The following is an 18,819-nucleotide window of genomic DNA, read 5'->3' on the forward strand; positions in this document are numbered from 1 at the left end:
TTTTTTTCAGCTATCTTATGCTTTGCATTAACATAAATTAATTTTTCTCAACATAATTCTACGCAAAGCCAATTCCATTTACGCGATATGTCAACCAATATATCCACGTGCGCGATTCATGTGCCTAGCAGGCTGCACGAAATTCGAGCAGTTCAGCATAGTTCGAGCACAGTGCAGGCGAGCAGGAGGGCGGTCTTCGTAGAGTAGCATTTAAATGGAGTAAAATAAATGAAATCCTAACTTTTAACTCTCAAATCAAGTTGTAAAGTGTGCGCGAAAGGTTTAAGAAGAACCAGTGATAAAGGGTTGCTTCGGAAAAGTAAGTTTTTGGGTAGTAAATTCAGTATTCCGTTCATGCAGTGTGCAGTGTTTGAACCTGTTTCCCGAAAAAAAGGAGAGGGAGAGATTTGTTTGCGAAGGTAGCGTTCCTTGGTGTGTATGGGTGTGTGGTGGTGTGCGTGACTCCCGGTGTTTGTGTTACCTTTATTTGAAAGCCAACGAGAAGAGCGATACAAAACGAAACTGGAGTATGTGCAATAAAGGTGGCAAAGAAAAGGGGCGAGAGAAAACATAAGAATGCGTGTGTTTCCTGCGTACAGTGGTTCATGAAATTGCACTTGTCGGTGCGGTGTATCCTTTAAGTTGTATAGTGTGTGTGTGTGTATGTTTTTTTTTAATTTAAAGGTGTGTTCTTTGGAAGTGTGTTTTGTGAGAATTCATTGAAAAGGTTAGATGATGGAAAGATTTAAATAATTGTTCAAGATCAACGTGCGCCTGGAGCCTCCATTAAACACTCAACCGTGTGAACCTACGCCGTAGTGAGCGAATTGTGGAGAACGATATTCAATGAATGAATTCCCGAAAGCAGGACGGGGTAGAAACGCCACATCTCTTGATGGACCATGCACACATCTCCCCCCCCCACCGCCACCCTTATTTGTGCAGTGAGATTGGCACACACACACACAAACCCTCGCATACATGCTTCTCTGGAGATAGTGTTAAGCCAGATCCGCAAGACATCCCCCCGCGTATGTGTTGCTCAAGACGACCCCAACAAAAAGTGGTTGAAGAAAGAAGTGGCGACGGTCATTGACAGTTTACCGCTAGATTGAGTTTGCCGTGTGTGTATGTCTGGCTGGCTGGCTGGGCGTATTAGGAGGTGCTGCACGGGGAGATCAAGCGTACGGTGCTGCGTATGCTGTAGCCAACATACGCGAGCGCGCTGGCATGATGCTGTAGGCTCGTGAAGCTGCTTTCTGCTCTCCGCAACCCGAAGCGCGAAGTTCTCGCGTGATTTTGCTTACGCAAGCATATTTTCCTTTCGCAGCATGCCTAGGGTGAAAGATGCTGTGCGGCTGGATCGTGGATAACCTGTTTGAGATAAGCATTTTTCAGCGCTCGCTGGAGAGTAGCGGGAAAATGTAGGGCGGTTGGTCTTGGCACAGGAAATGCTATGATAATGAAGATGGGCTCAAATTGGTTTGTTTGCTACCGAATTGTGGAATGCGTGTAGACGGGGTGTGAGTTATTTAAACCCTGTTTTATGATACTTAAATGCATTTTATTGAAAACCGGAATCGAACGCGGCGGTGAAATAGTGCTGTCATGCTGCTTGTCGTTTTGTTAAAGGCTTGTTATGGGCTTGTTCTATAAACAAATTAAGAAATCTTCTACAAACAGTAAAACATTAACTATTCCTTGCGAAAGTACTGCTCTTAAGACAAAAACTTACTCTGTTGCTCCATTTTTGTAGTAATAATATTTTTAAAAGCACCTTAAATCTTGCGTTAAAAATACCGATGTGTGTAGTTGGAGGGATACCGTTCCCCCAAGTTCAGAGTTCACATGTGCAAAAATGTCGTTTCTCTGTGAGATTACTTTATTTAAAAGCAAACTTCGCGTGTACGCTGCCCCGAAAGCCCCCCAACCCGTAATGCTTGCACGCTATGTGGGGAAATGTTTCTGCATTTCGCAAGCGAACGATGGATTGGCGTATTATATGTATATCAAGCCCTTGATAAACCAAATAACAGGCAAACTGTGTACCACCTTCTTCTGTATGTATAATTTACACTCGCCAATGGGGTGAGCGAGAGCCCTGCTTGTATTGCCTGTCTAACGTTCTTACCGATTTCTCGGAACGTAACGGCACCGGGAGAGCGAATTCTCTGTATATCCTTGTCGGCTGTCTGCCGTACACAAGAAATGGGGGAAAATCGATATTTCCCTCGAGTCAGCGGCATGTTAGGGAAAACGCCGCCGCTTGCGTTGATGATTCATCCTGTTTTCGGGGCGTACGGAGAAGAAAAGCGCTTGACTGCTAGGGGTGCATTTAATACGCGACCAATCGCCGTGCGTTGTGTACGGTTCGTGCGTAAGGCTACGTTTCGTTCGTTACCATAGGGTTGGAAAAAGTTTCAAATCCGTAGGGTGTGCGCTGTGCTAGTGGTTGTTGTTAATTATTAGTTCGGTATAGCGGATTCTTTCGGTTGGTGTTAGTGGCGTGCATTTGTTGACCGATTGTGTGGGATTCTCTTTTCTCCACAGATCGTCTACCATGTCCGGCAGTGTAGAACGCTAGTGAACAAAACTTAGGCTGGATACGCGGAACAACAAACGGTAGTGCCGGAAACAATTCGCCATGAACGTGCCACGGTGCACTCTGGCGGCAAGGCTTGCTCTGATAGCGGTGCTTTTGCAGCTTCTGTTGCTTTGTAGCACCTGCAATGGATATATGATAATAGCAAGTGAAGACGACGAACCAGGGAAGATACTGTTTAACTCTTCCGTTTACAAACTTGGATCGGAACGGCAGTACAAAATCAATGCCCATAAATCTGCCCACTACGTGCACCATCTGCTCCGGGTGGATCCGGACAATGGGCAAGTGAGCTTGAAGCGAAAGCTCAAATGTGATGGCATCTACTATCCTACACTATTTACGTTTTACGTCGATTCTACCTCGAACAGACTGCGTAGTATAGACTATTACAGTTTACCGATAAGGATATTCATCGTTGGGCGCAATTGCTCCGACGAGGACGAAGCGGTTGCGGCTAGTTTTCGTAAGCTCTTCGAGGAGGATGATACCGGATATCATCATCACCAGCGACACAGACGAGAAGCAGTGTATCGCTTAGCAACCGCGAAGGATACTCCGCTGCCAGTGCGGGAAGACGATGATGCTGAAGAGTACGAGCAACGCATGTACGGCGAGTACTTGGGCGATCGGTTCCATTACTATCGTTCCGAATATCCGTGGTTGGCGGCTACGAGTGTCACTAACTACACGACCTTTCGCGAAGGTGACATCCTGTTCGATACCGTGCTTGAGAATGAATATCGACACGGCATAATCACGCGAAAGCGCCGTGAAATACGGGATCTACCGGCCGATCGAATACATCGCAAAATTGCCGACGCCAAGCAGTGGATCTCCGAAACGTACGCATCGTATGCCATTCACACCACTGACAAGTGGAAACACATTTGCCTAAAGAAGTCACAGTATATTAACTCGATTGGTGCATTTTTGCCGAAAACGGTACTACATCACTGTACGGTTCGTTACCTAGATGTGAACGATGAGCGATTCGAGATTGAGACTCGCACAGGCGATTTGATCGCTACTGGAGATCTGTGCATACCGGAAACTCTATGGAAGGTGATTATAACGTACAATGTGCGATGCGATCGGAAGGATATCATAGATGCCGATCATCGCCTAAAGATCGTATACCACCACCAGGAGCTAAATGATACCGATATAGCAAAGCGCGTGCGACGAGAGTTGAGAAATCAAAGTCCCTATTTCGAGCAGGCATTGTACGTGGCCTCAGTACTGGAGGAGCAACCGCCCGGCGCAAATGTCATTACGGTGCGCGCGCGTGATCCGGAAGACTCGCCAGTGGTGTATTCACTCGTTTCGTTGCTGGACTCACGATCCCAGGCAATGTTCAAGGTCGACTCGCGCACTGGTGTGGTGACAACCTCCTCCACCCTCGACCGTGAGCTAATGGACGTACACTACTTTCGGGTGATAGCAACGGATGACAGTTTTCCCCCTCGTTCCGGCACCACCACGCTGCAGGTTAATGTGCTCGACTGCAACGATCATACACCAACGTTCGAGGCAGAACAATTCCATGCTACAGTGCGCGAGGGAGTGAGCGTTGGCTCAACCGTCATTACAATACGCGCGACGGATCAGGATATAGGCAAAAATGCTGACATCGAGTATGCCATCACAAGTATCCTCGGCGAGAACCAGGAACAATCGGGGACAGCGGCCAACGGTAGCAACGAGGGCAATCCAGTCGAGGGCGATAATAACGGCAGTTCACAAAAGTTCCGCATCGATGCGCGCAGTGGTACAATATCGACAAGAAGTGCATTAGATCGCGAAGTGTCGGGAATGTACACGATTATGGTAACTGCAACCGATATGGCAACGCCACAATCGGAACGCAAATCGGCCACCACGACGGTTTTGGTGAAAATTTTAGACGACAACGACAACTATCCGCAGTTTAGTGAGCGAACGTACACGGTGCAGGTGCGTGAAGATCAGTGGGCAAACGAAAATAATGTGATTGCCCATATACAAGCGTCGGATGCGGATCAGGGAAATAATGCTGCAATTCGGTGAGTATATTCTTCAATTAGACCTAAAAATCTGTTTAATATTGTATATTTAATATTGTCATCAGTTATAAGTTACTTTCAATATTTTGTATTTTCATATATAAATAACTTAAACCCTTTTTTAAAACTAATCATTTTTCTAATTCTTGTTAAAAGATATTGCCTATAAAACTGGCATAACAGAAAAGATAAATTTTGCAATAACGATTCCATTTCAATCATCGAAAACCAATTCCCTCTCAAGTCTCTCGTTTGCTTGCTAATCAATTCTATTGCTGATGTCAGCCACTAGCCAAGTGCCCTCAGTCAGACGCAGCTAATTACTTTCATGTACTTTTCTTTTCATGTTCCATGCGCACGCTTCATTCTGTACAGCTATGCCATAATCGGTGGAAATACGCAATCACAGTTTTCCATTGACTCGATGAGTGGTGATGTGTCTCTGGTGAAACCGTTGGACTACGAAAACGTCAGGAGCTATCGGCTGGTGATTCGTGCTCAAGACGGAGGAAGTCCTTCACGCTCAAACACAACACAGCTACTGGTGAACGTACTTGATGCGAACGACAATGCACCACGCTTTTATACCTCCCAGTTCCAAGAGGCGGTGCTTGAGAGTGTACCCGTGGGCTATAACATCGTACGCGTGCAGGCATACGATTCCGACGAAGGAGCGAATTCGGAGATAACGTACAGTATACAGAACCGCGACGATGGGATGCCACTAGCTGTAGATCCACGCACTGGCTGGATTCACACGACCAAGGCGCTGGATCGCGAAGAGCAAAGCCGGTACAGCTTTCAGGTGGTTGCGGTCGATGGTGGAATCCCTCCGAAATCGGCCAGCACGTCAGTGATAGTGACGATCCAGGACGTGAATGATAACGATCCGACATTTAGCCCCAAGTACTACGAAGCGATGTTGGCGGAGGATCAACCGCCAGGTACACCGGTAACGACAGTGACTGCCACCGATCCTGACGAAGATTCACGGTTGCATTATGAAATAACGGCCGGCAATACGCGTGGTCGGTTTGCAATAACATCGCAAAACGGTCGGGGACTGATAACCATTGCACAGCCGTTGGATTATAAGCAAGAGCGAAGATTTGCGCTTACCATCACTGCCACCGACAGTGGCCAGCGGACGGATACTGCGATAGTGAATATAAACATCACGGATGCTAACAATTTTGCTCCCGTTTTCGAGAACGCCCCCTACAGTGCTTCCGTTTTTGAGGATGCACCCATCGGTACAACCGTGCTGGTAGTGTCTGCATCTGATAGTGATGTAGGTATCAACGCACAAATAACATACCTACTGAACGATGAGTCAGTGAATGGACTCGGAGCGAACGAACCGTTCACCATTAACGCACAAACGGGCGCAATCATAACGAACGCTAAACTGGATCGGGAGAGTACGAGCGGATACCTGTTGACCGTAACGGCAAAGGACGGGGGCAACCCGTCCCTGAGCGATACAACGGATGTCGAAATCAGCGTGACGGACGTGAACGATAATGCGCCGGTGTTTAAAGTTCCGTTGTATCAAGCGACGATTCCCGAGGACGCATTAATCGGAACGTCGGTGGTACAGATTGCAGCTACCGATCTGGATATGGGGCTTAATGGGCGCGTAAAGTATGCGCTCGGTCAGAAGGACATGGACGAAGGTTCATTTGTGGTAGATCCCATCTCGGGCGTGATACGCACCAATAAAGGGCTCGATCGTGAGAGCATTCCGGTGTACCACCTGACTGCCATCGCTAGTGACAAAGGTACGCCCACAATGAGCAGTAGCGTTGAAGTGCAGATCCGGCTGGACGATGTGAATGATTCTCCGCCGACATTTGCATCCGATAAGCTGACGCTGTATGTGCCGGAAAACAGTCCAGTGGGTTCCGTGGTCGGGGAGATATACGCCCACGATCCTGACGAAGGTGTGAACGCGATCGTACACTATTCGATTATTGGAGGAGATGATTCGAACTCGTTTTCGCTCGTTACACGACCAGGTTCGGATCGAGCGCAGCTACTAACGATGACGGAGCTGGATTATGAATCGCCACGCAAACGGTTCGAGCTAATCATACGAGCAGCTAGTCCACCGCTTCGGAACGACGTTTATGTAGAGATTCTGGTGACGGATGTCAATGACAATGCTCCCGTATTACGCGACTTTCAAGTGATTTTCAACAACTTCCGGGACTGTTTTCCGAGTGGAGTTATTGGGCGTATTCCAGCGTTCGATGCAGACGTAACGGACAAGTTGACGTACCGAATCCTTTCGGGAAATAATGCAAACCTGCTAAGATTGAACAGCTCCACCGGTGGGTTAACATTGAGTCCGCAACTCAACACGAATGTACCGAAATTTGCAACCATGGAGGTATCGGTAACGGACGGAATCAATGAGGCAAAAGCAATCATGCAATTGATTGTGCGCCTGATAACGGAGGACATGTTGTTCAACTCGGTAACGGTACGACTGGACGAGATGACGGAGGAAGCATTTTTATCGCCGCTGCTAAGCTTCTTCCTCGATGGGCTGGCTGCAATCATACCGTGTCCCAAGGAGAACATCTTTTTGTTTTCAATACAAGAGGACATCGACGTAAGCGGAAAGATACTGAACGTTAGCTTCTCTGCACGCAGACCGGATGTGGCGTTCGAAGAGTACTACAGTTCACAGTATCTGCAGGAACGGATTTACCTAAACCGAGCCATACTGGCACGGCTGGCGACGGTGCGTGTGCTACCGTTTGATGATAATCTGTGCGTACGGGAGCCATGCCTAAACTACGAACAATGTCTGTCTGTGTTGAAGTTTGGCAATGCGTCTGGATTCATACACAGCGACACGGTTCTGTTTCGTCCGATCCATCCCGTCAACACGTTTGCCTGCAAGTGTCCGGAAGGATTCACCGGCAGTAGGGAACACTATTTGTGCGATACGGAGGTCGACCTGTGCTACTCGGATCCTTGCCAGAATGGCGGAAGTTGTATGCGCAGAGAAGGAGGATACTCGTGCGTCTGTACCGAGCAATACACTGGGGTTAATTGTGAAACGTCGATAGCCGGCTTGAAACCGTGCATATCAGAGGTGTGTGGCGATGGTTATAGTTGTCTTACCAGCGGGCAAGGCGGACATTGGCCACCGTACACGAAAACGTGCGAGCTTATGTCGCGATCGTTTACGAGAAATTCGTTCCTCACGTTCCCAGGGATGAGGCAACGGCACCGGTTCAATATACGGCTAAAGTTTGCGACCGTGCGCGACAGTGGGCTCCTGCTGTACAATGGTCGCTATAACGAGCAGCATGATTTCATTGCTCTCGAAATCATCAACGGAAAAGTGGTATTTTCCTTCTCGCTAGGCGACAAGGTGGAAACAGTGACGGTTAACCAGCAGCGCAAGGTGTCGGATGGCAATTGGCACACAGTGGAGGTGAAGTACTTCAACCGCACCGTGCTGCTTTCACTGGACAACTGTGACACTGCTACGGCACTGGCAGGCCTTGGCGAGCGGTGGAATTGTGCGAATCAAACGACTCTCGTGCTGGACCGAAGATGTGCTTCGCTTGTGGAACCGTGCCATCGATTTTTCGACCTAACTGGCCCTCTGCAGATCGGCGGTTTGCCGAAAATTCCAGCCTACTTTCAGATACGCTCGCACAGCTTTGTCGGTTGCATCTCGGACCTGTACATCGATCAGCGGTATGTGGATCTGGGGGCGTACATTGCCGACAACGGTACTGTGGCTGGCTGTCCGCAGAAGGCAGCATCATGTGCTTCGGAGCCTTGCTTCAATGGTGGCACCTGTCGTGAAGGCTGGGGGGAAGGATGGGAGTGCGACTGTCCGGACGGTTTCACTGGTAACGCATGCCAGGAGTCCGTTGCGTTACCGTGGCGCTTTCATGGCGATGGCATATTAAGCTTCAATCCTTTGCTGCGTCCGATTCAACTGCCCTGGCTGACTGCATTTTCATTGCGGACCCGTAAACGCGATTCGTTCGTGATGGAGATACAGGTAGGGCAGAACAGCTCCGCCGTTGTTTCGCTGCGAGATGGCATCCTGCAATACCTGTACAACGGTGAGCCGTTGCAACTGGCTGGTGCGGATCTGGCCGATGGGCGCTGGCATCGGGTGGAAATTAAATGGATGGGCACCGAGGTCTCGCTCACGGTAGACTACGGTCAGCGAAGCGGCGTGCTACCCGTGACACAAAAGATTCAGGGTCTGTACGTCGGTAGAATTGTGATCGGTGGATTGGAAGGCACGATCGGGCAGCACTATGGAGGGCCGTCGGAAAACTTTGAAGGATGCATTCAAGATGTGCGTGTCGGCGGAGTACAATCCGTTTTGAAACGCCCAACAGTGCGTGAGAACGTGCTTGACGGATGTGTTTCCAATGCAAAGTGTCCGGAGGGTTGCCCGGAAGAGTCCGTTTGTGTGAGCAACTGGGATGAAGCGTATTGCGAGTGTTTGCATGGATTTGTTGGCGGTGAGTGCAAACCAGTGTGCACAGTAAAACCGTGTTCCGATAACGGCATCTGTCGGGCGGATACGGTCAACACCAAGGGTTACCGATGCGAGTGCAATAGCAGCTTAAGCTCCGGAGAGTACTGTGAGAACACCGTGCAACAACCATGCCCTGCCGGGTGGTGGGGCGAACGTAGCTGTGGACCGTGCAAATGCAACGTTAAACAAGGGTACCATCCAAACTGCGACAAAAGCACAGGGCAGTGTTACTGTCGGGAGAACCACTATCAACCGGTGAATGATACGGTTTGCTTGCCCTGTGAATGTTATACGGTGGGATCGTATGGCAAATCCTGCAACAGCTCGGGACAGTGCGAATGTCGCGAAGGAGTCATCGGCAGGCGATGCGATTCGTGCTCCAATCCGTACGCGGAAGTCACCCTAAACGGGTGCGAGGTCGTCTACGACGGTTGTCCCAAGTCACACTCAGCTGGTTTGTGGTGGCCTCGGACAGCGTTTGGAGAGCTAGCGGTCGAAAACTGCCCTGCCCCGGCTCGAGGCAAAGGTACTAGACGCTGCGATCAGGTACAAAGTGGATGGGGTGCCCCTGACATGTTCAACTGCACATCGGAAGCGTTTTTAGATCTGCGAAAGCAACTATCGCAAATAGAGGTAGATGGACTGGAGCTGAACACGTTTATTTCTGTAAAAGTCGCCGCGAGCCTACAGCAGGCCTGTATCAGTGTAGGTGGCCAGACTAGTGAGAAGGATGGAAATGGATTGCGCGATAGTAGAATGAACGATTTCTACACAATTGGTGCAGAAAAGACGATGGGCAGTTCATCGGCGTCGCTTTGGCGAGAAGACGATTTCGAGCTCGACTACCTACTGAACGATGGTCAATCGTTCGTACAAAGCAAGCTGTATGGGGCAGATCTATTAATTACCGATCGGTTGCTGCACGAGCTAATGCGCTACGAGGCATACCAGCACGGGTTGAACCTTTCCCACAGCCAGGACAAGCACTACGTTCGGAATCTGGTGGAAAGCGCCGGAGAGATACTGGATAGACGATACGCGAGCGAATGGAAAAGGGTACAAGACTTGACCGGGCGTGGACCGGATGATTTGGTGGATGCGTTCAATCAGTATATGATCGTGCTGGCTCGATCACAACACGACACTTACACAAATCCGTTCGAGATAGTCCACAAGAACATGGTGCTCGGAATGGACATTGTAACTACCGAGTCGTTGTTCGGCTATGAATCGCAAATGGTAAAGCAGCAGCAATTCAAGCAGGCCAAAGGGCATCAGGACCTTCATGGGCATCCTGCGGAAACAGTCATCTTGCCGGATACGAGTTCATTCTTGCAAAACTCGCCAAAACAGAAGCAACCGTTGATTTCGTTTCCGAAGTACAACAACTACATCCAAGATCGGTCCAAATTTGATCGTTCCACAAAGGTGCTTGTTCCGCTGGATATGTTGGGCATCACCGCGCCCGACAAGAACGAGGTGGTCAATCAAATCGCTGAGCATCGTGCCATTTTTACCTACGCACAGTACAAGGATGCGGGCGAACTATTTCCGACCAATTTCGACGAAACTGTCACACGTCGATGGGGCGTAGAAATGCAAATTGCCAGTAGCGTTCTGTCAATCGCTATCGTTACACCGGAATTGGACAAAGATTCCTATACTCAACCGTTCCCATCGTCGGGAGGACTAGAGAAGTCGGGTGGCAATAATCAGGTGGAAACGATCGCTCCTCCGCCCGCGAAACCTGTACCAGAACGAACCAGTGAAAAGTTGTCGTTGAATGAGATTAAAATATCAATTCACGATATGAGCGACCGGGAGGAAGGTTTAGATACGCTGGATCAACATGCACCACAAGTGCCGATGGTAAATACGGCGGAGAATAGCGAAGACTTCTTCCACGATGATGATCTTCCCGAAACGGTAGTTCTAGCACGCAGTGAACAGATGTCCTCCATCGAACGTACAGCAGAAACAGCAATCCGAAAGCGGCGTAGAAGTATTGTGTCGGCCGATGGTGGCATTCCCGAGTCGGTTGAGATGGATTCAGCTTCCCGCACGAATTACGTTCCCCTCGGTCAGCCACATCTGAAGCAGGCGATCAAGTTGCAGATGTGGTTAAACATACCCCGGAATCGATTTGTTTCCCGTTCCAACCCCCAGTGCGTCCGGTGGAATACGCATGCAAACCTTTGGACGCGCATCGGCTGCCAGACGGAAATACCGAACTATGAGATGATCGGTCATAATGATACAATTGTGGTGAACTGTACGTGCAACCAGCTGGCAACGTATGCGGTACTAGTAGACATTATCGATCCGGAAGACATCCCCGAACCGTCGCTACTGGTACAGATTACCTCGTACTCAGCGTTCCTGCTTTCGTTGCCAATCCTTTTTGCGGTAATAGTGTCGTTGGCATTGCTACGCGGCCTGCAGACAAACTCGAACAGTATTCATCAGAATTTATTGTTTTGCATCTTCACTGCGGAGTTGCTGTTCTTCGTAGCCATTCAAGCACGCAGGGATCTGCTGGACAATGAGGTAAGTGTTTGTGGATTGTTCAGAATAGCTCATAGTGGATTGTTGGTTTGTTAATACAAACAATACATTTGTTTTCTAGTTCCCATGCAAACTGGTTGCTATTGCGCTGCATTACACGTGGCTGGCAGCATTCGCGTGGACGACAGTTGACTGCGTGCATCTATACCGAATGTTAACTGAAATGCGTGACATCAACCATGGACCGATGGGTTTCTATCATACGATAGGCTACGGTGCGCCCGCACTGCTTGTAGGCCTTTCTGTTGGAGTGCGTGTACATGAATATGGAAACAGTATGTTGTAAGTATTGTAGATAGAATGTGTTTTTGGTACGCGGTTTTTACAATATTTACTAATTTCCAACAAACGTTTCATATCGTTGCACTACAGTTGCTGGTTGTCGGTGTACGAATCCGTCATTTGGTGGATGGTTGGACCAATCGCAATCGTGTCGGTATTCGATCTTTTCATCCTATTTTTGTCGGTAAAAGCAGCATTTACGATCAAGGATCACGTGTTAGGATTTGGCAATCTACGTACACTGCTTTGGTTGTCAGTTGTGTCGCTACCGCTCTTGGGTATAATGTGGGTACTTGCAGTGCTTTCTGCGTCAGAAAATTCGCAGCTGCTCAATATGCTCCTATCAGCTGTGGTCATTATGCATTCGCTCTTTTCCATCATTGGATATTGCATTATTAATAAACGGGTGCGTGAAAACCTGCATAACGCGTTTCTACGCTGCATGGGGCGCAAAGTACCGCTACTCGAGTCTTCAATCGCCATCAGCAATAGCTCACAAAACGTAGGATCCCCGAAAACACCCGGGTTCGCCGGTAGCTCTGGTGGACAGTACGATACGGCAAGAAGAAACATTGGAATCAGCACGTCGAGCACCACTTCTCGCAGCACGGCTAAAACAAGCTCTAGTCCCTATCGAAGCGATGGTCAATTTAGACACACATCAACGTCCACTTCCAACTACAACAGCGACGGAGTGGCTTCGTATATGCGCGGACATTACGAGGAGAGTGCACTGCGTAAGATAAAGAATGGTGGACAAGGACGGGACGGAGAACGTCGAAGTCACAGAAGACATCGTCGAGATTCCGACTCTGGCAGTGAGACTGATGGGAGAAGTCTAGAGCTTGCCTCAAGCCACTCGAGCGATGATGAAGAATCTCGCGTCGGACGCAACAGTAGTACGCATCGTAGCACTGGAGTGTGCAGCACATCATACCTACCGAACATAACCGAGCATGTTGCAACAACTCCACCAGAATTGCACGTAGTGCAGAGTCCACAGGTAAGAAGTAACTGCCTTTATTTGCATCTTTATGAAATTAATAATGCGACCCTTGATTTTTGCAGCTATTCCCCAACGTAACGCCTACAAGATGGCCAAATCAAAATGCTAACAATTACATGCCACCAGGCAATGGTAAGTGAAATGGAAAACAATCCATTTAGACAAATGTTTCATTCGACTATTATATCTCTACAGGTCGATGGTCACAAGAAACGGCATCCGATAACGAGGCACATCCACATAAATCTCCTACAACCGGTGGCTCGCTCCCAAACCCGGATATCACGGAAACGTCATATCTGCATCAGAACCGCATGAACATGCCACCATCGATTTTGGAAAACATTCAGGAAAACTATAACATAGGATATTCAAACACGGACCTTCACAGTGATCGAAATTACAGCAACTATGGTAATGCGGATAATTATGTCCCTCCGGCTGATTACGCGAAGCGGTACGACTCGCAAGCATCGGTAAATCCTTCCAGCACTCTTCCCCATCATTACGCATCGTCGGTAAACGGTAGTAGTACTGGTGGAGGAGTGCCGATTGCCGAAGCAAGGCACACAGGCTCGATGCAGGTCATCAATCATATGCGTGCGTACCAGCATGAAAACCCATACGCACTGAAAGAATCGCTCTACGAACGGTCACGAACGCTCGGCTATGGTACTAGTGCAGGTGGCGCAGAGTCGCCGTACCACGCAGGCCACCCTCTAACCGCTCCCAACGATCTGTACAGCCCACCCGGAGCCATACACGGCATGTCATTCAAGTCGAGTGTGCAATCGCTACTCAAGAACGATTATCAACAGCAACAACGACAACAATACAAGCACCACCAAACAGGCAACGGGGGCGAATCAGACAGGATGTCGGAAGGCTCTGATAAAAATCCGTACAATTTTCCCTACACCGCCGAGGAGGACCATCTAGTGCATAATGGTACAGCGAGAATGCACCATACTGGAGGGATGGAAAATATTGGACACATGGAGCATATCGCTTCGTCGTCGCCTTCGCCACCACAGCTGTTGATGAGAGCCCCGGAAGGGCTTTCTCCGGCACCACTGCAATCGATAGGGCAGTTGAATGGTGCTACTAACGAGTAAGTATTCTCTGCTGCTTAATTAACCCCACTAACCAGATGGAGAGTCGCGATTGAATGATTGATATAATTCAGTAATTTAAATGATAAACTGAGCTAACTTTTGCTACACCGTTTCTGTTTACTCATAACATTGACTGTGCGTACATTGGATTAGCTGGTGTTGGGACCGTCTAAAAATGTTAGAGTAAAACCGTAACAGCTGGATCTGGAAATTATATAACACATCTGAAGAACAACAGCGATCGACCTGTATGTAAGTAGGGTGAGGGTAGTGGGCATGGGTTTTAATTTAACGTTATTATATAATTCTTTTGTTATCGTATTAATTTCTGTAGCATGCAAACCCCCTAACGAAACAAACCAAAAAATCTTAGTCACATGGCAGTATATAGTAACAATAGTGACGAAAAGTTGAAGACATGAGAAGTAAATTGCATTTGGGTGTTGAATCGTTTATTTTACAACACATTAATTGAATTACTCGTTTTTTTTCATCTAAAATACAGTGAAAGCTGGATAAGAGCGATCTCATGAAAGTGGATAAAGTTATCGCTTATTGAGTTTGGAGATTTTGTTTCACATCTACTAAATACTTTACTCAATTCCGTGTAGTAAAAAGTAAATTTACTTTATTTTCCATTTGAAGAGTTTAAGGAATTATTGTAGCAAAATAATTAAATAATTAAACAAATTAGTAGTTTATGATCGTACACAGATAATAAAAAGGGGAATGTATGGAACTTATAACCACAAATGTATTAATTTAATGAAATCGGCTTTTAATTTTATTCTCTTTTAATCTTTTAACCTATAATGTTCAATTTCTTGTTAAAATTCTATCGAGTTTTCTCTCAGAGTCTTTAATATCCTGGTTTCACTGTATATCAATTGATCGTGTTGTTTTAATTTTAACATCTTAAACAATTTTTTACAATCGCATATAGGTAGGGTAGTAGTATTTTAGTACCTGAAAATGTGTGATCCGCACTGTATCCTTAACTATAAAGTAATGGATTGAATTTATTTTACTTTTCACAGTACACCCAATGATGACGATGAAACAACGGTGTAAGCCTGAAGCAGTGAAAGAGCGCAAAATCACTGTTTTGATTGAATTGCGCAACGTGTGTACATCGTTGTGCTTGTTCTCTTACGAGAAGCTCTCTACATTAAAATAGATACTTCCCGCCGCAGATCCATTCGGTTGCATGTATATTTGTGAAAAAATGGGACTTACAAAAAAAACAAAAAGCAACAACTGAACAAGAAACAAAGTTTTGTAATATATTTATACTAACAATAGCATGAATATAGCCACATGGCTCAACGAGTGGTGCTGCATTCATGTTTTGGATGTATATATTTATACAGATCGATATATGATATACAATGAATGTGGTTGTATTTTAAGTACCAGGCTACTCCCTTACCGCTTTTGCTTTGTTTTCAATGCAAACGAACTGACATCCTGTTTCCTGAACGTGTGTCCTTTTTATGCAAAAGAAGCACACACAAAAACATCAACAGCAACTTACTCACTTATTTGTGGATGTTCCAAATGTAGTTAAAACGAGCAACGCCTGAAAAGCAACTCCGAACGAATCTCGTGCGGTAGGGTTATTTATGTATATTCGCACGCTTTACTGCAAGCAGCAGATCGATAAACTGAAGCCAACTGCCATCATCTACACGAGGGAGCAAAATCCGACCACTGCCTTGATTATACTCATTGTTATTGCAGTTAGAGGGGAAAGGCACTCGAACCCATCACACGCAGCAGGACCGGAGTAGACATTAAGAATTTGTAGCGCAATGTGCTTTTTATACGATATTTAGGTTGTTTTGAATGCTAAATTACTGCAGCAATGGAATGGTTCAGAGACAGTAAAAAACAGTAAACGGGATTTATTGCGAGGAAATTGAGGTTTGAAAATAAGAAAGCAAAAAAAAAAACAGAAACGAAAGTACGTTTACACACGATTAATGAAAGTGCCTGAAAGTAGGTGAATTTTGTTTAGATTTGATTTTGAACGTGTTTGAATGAATTTATGCAGCTGCATTTTTAGTACTAATTTATCATCGATTTTAATTTGCAACTTTGCAAGCTTGAATGAAGCAAAACGGTGGCAAAATTTTAGTGGAAAACATTTATCTAAAACATTACCAGTGGTGTACCAGTTTCTCGGTATTTTATGAAATTTTCCAATCCTACTCCCAGGAATACGACCCTGTACTCGATATTCACTCTCTCTCTCTCTCTCGCTTACTATAGGCATTCTTCATAATTACAATATTTTTGGCTTGAGACATCCAAAAGCCATTATAGCTAAGTTAATAAACTGGTCTCCTAATTATGTGAATGTCTCAGCTTAGGGATTATTGCATCTCAGACGAAACAAGCTTAGTAGTGCAGCAGAGAAGTGAATTATTGAAGGAATTGGGGAGAGGGGGGGGGGGGGGAGAGAAAAACTTCTACATTCGAAAGACTTATTGTAATCCTTACTGCTTTATGCCATACAACTTAGGAAATCCGCTAACAGATAAATTATTTTAGCAACTAGACTCAACGGTATTTGTACAACAATATTGATTAAGTTCCCTTGTTCCCATCGAACGTCGTACTCTCTTAATTTTACCTGTTCCCAGTGGTGATAGAGTCTAGCACGATATACTACACACATTCCATCCAATGATTTTATCTCAACGCTTTAGTTTAACTAGTTAGTTTTATCTCAACGTAACCACCGGCGTTGTGCAGGCTCTCCTTGTATGTATGTAGGTGTACAATTAAGGGCTACACAATAATGGGTGCTAAGCGACATTCCAGTGATATATTTTTATACTCGAGATTTTAAACGTAACAAAACCGCACTTTTAAGTTTACAAATCCATCTCTCTACACTAAGAACGGTATATTGTCGGTGTATGTGTGCTTGTATTCAGTATAACGATTTACGTGTTTTAACTTTACACACTGCTTTACCCGCTCAACCACACCCAATCTCCATTTGGGGGGGGAGTAGGTTTTATTTCCTTTTCAAGTCTGCGTGCTGAAACTGTTGTGTAACCGAGTAGTTATATTGACTATGTACTGCGAAAGTGAGATTTTTTTTTAAATTGCTTTAGTATATTAGCATTTTTTAGATAAGATTGAACATGTAACATTCCGTGTGTACTACTAACTCGACTCACAAGACGATCAAGAGTGCACAACTAAACAAGGAAAAGAGTAATAGTAAGACAGGCTGGAGGAGGTTGCGATTTTAAAGCGATTTCCACGAAACATGAATTATTTTCATGCAAAGAAGAGATTGCATCAATAAATATGAATGAATATGTGACGATAGCGTACGCGTAACACATCTTTTACTCACAGCCATCCGAATTCTGGCAATTCTGCGTTTCTAGAATATATCTACTCGGCTCTTTTATAATTCTGCAGTTTTCAATGCAAAATAATTGGATGCTTATTCGGGAGTTTATTTAACACATCTTATCAATCTTACAGGGTTTCGAGTAATAGTTAAGAGTCATAGTTAAGAGAATGATTCAAACCGGTAGTGGAATCTTGCAAGCGTTCTGTGGAGGTTTGCAATCATATAATGGAGTTTGCAACTGAGTTGTGGAGTTTTGCAAGCATACTGTGGAGCGGCTATCAGACTGTGTGTGCCGCTGTAAATACCCCAAATCATTTTCGTTAATTTTACTTATTTATCATGTTTAACTATGACTCCGCGACAGGATTTATTTAGTTTACCTTGAATAAATCCTGAATGCCTGAATGCCACACGGAAACAACTAAAAATGATAGTTAAAAAAATAAACATCACCGGCAGCTTATTTAAAACTAATAGTAGACTTAAGAACATTCACACGGATCACTGTTATCCATTGAACGAGAAATAAATAATTAAACAATTTAAAAAATCAACTCCAAAAGCTTTTTACGCTGGCACGCACAGTCTAACAGCCGCTTCACAGTATGCTTGCAAAACTCTTGCTTGCACGATTTCACTACCGGGAAAAATTCTCTTAACCGATTGAACTGCTCCATTATATGACTCGAAACCCTATATGTCCCGGGGCGGTCCCGTGGTACAGTCGTCAACTCGAACGGCTCAATAACATGGGTTCGAGCATAGAATGGGACCGTCTCCCCGTGGCAAGGATTAAGGATTGACTATAATCCGGCTTCGTTGCGTGGTAATCAGTTAAGTCTCCGAAAGCCTGTTGTGTTTTATAGGCCGGACATATCTGCGAGGACGTTACGTCAAATAGATGAAGAAGATATATGAATCTTATGTACGCTATTATTGGGATTTTCAGTTAATTAAGATGTATGTTAAATTAAAAATAAATAGATCGATGTAAGATGATCAACGGTTTTTTTTGCACATGAAGTGCATTCGAAAAGTCGTATGGAGTCGTTCAATCGAAAAGGTTCTTCCTCGGGGCTTCGAGTCGACCAGCTTCCAACGAATTAGTTCAAATGTCTGTTACCTGATTCAAGGAATGGAATCGATTAATTTGTGAATACATCTGGTTCTACTATGTAGCTAAAGTCTATTAATGGATTGAGCAGGCGTCTGAGAACCTCATCCGGCAGATAAACGATTCAAAGAACGAATTGATGGCGACACTACTAATAGTTCTGCCCGACAAATTGGGATCTAGAAAGAG

At 45.8% G+C, this 18,819-nt stretch overlaps 1 protein-coding gene across 3 annotated transcripts; it reads left to right on the top strand.

The window, feature by feature from the left end:
• The first annotated feature begins 143 nt into the window (after window positions 1-143).
• On the top strand, window positions 144-17,485 carry LOC120948532 (protocadherin-like wing polarity protein stan). 3 transcript variants are annotated; one of them, XR_005750958.2, is made up of 9 exons: window positions 144-319; window positions 2,551-4,647; window positions 5,023-11,719; window positions 11,799-12,019; window positions 12,110-13,022; window positions 13,088-13,157; window positions 13,221-14,136; window positions 14,294-14,392; window positions 15,178-17,485. XR_005750958.2 is itself a non-coding variant. In XM_040364970.2 (8 exons), exons 2-8 carry the CDS (start codon window positions 2,645-2,647, stop codon window positions 15,209-15,211), a joined length of 10,854 nt encoding a protein of 3,617 aa, XP_040220904.2. In that variant the 5' UTR covers window positions 144-319; window positions 2,551-2,644; the 3' UTR covers window positions 15,212-17,485. The 3 variants fall into 3 exon arrangements, 1 of the variants encoding a protein (XP_040220904.2); XR_007452067.1 differs by lacking the exon at window positions 144-319 and adding an exon at window positions 331-727; XM_040364970.2 differs by lacking the exon at window positions 14,294-14,392.
• Window positions 17,486-18,819: the final 1,334 nt, after the last annotated feature.

Source organism: Anopheles coluzzii, chromosome 2 (genome assembly GCF_943734685.1).
Source record: "Anopheles coluzzii chromosome 2, AcolN3, whole genome shotgun sequence".
Classification (NCBI taxonomy): Eukaryota; Metazoa; Arthropoda; class Insecta; order Diptera; family Culicidae; genus Anopheles; species Anopheles coluzzii.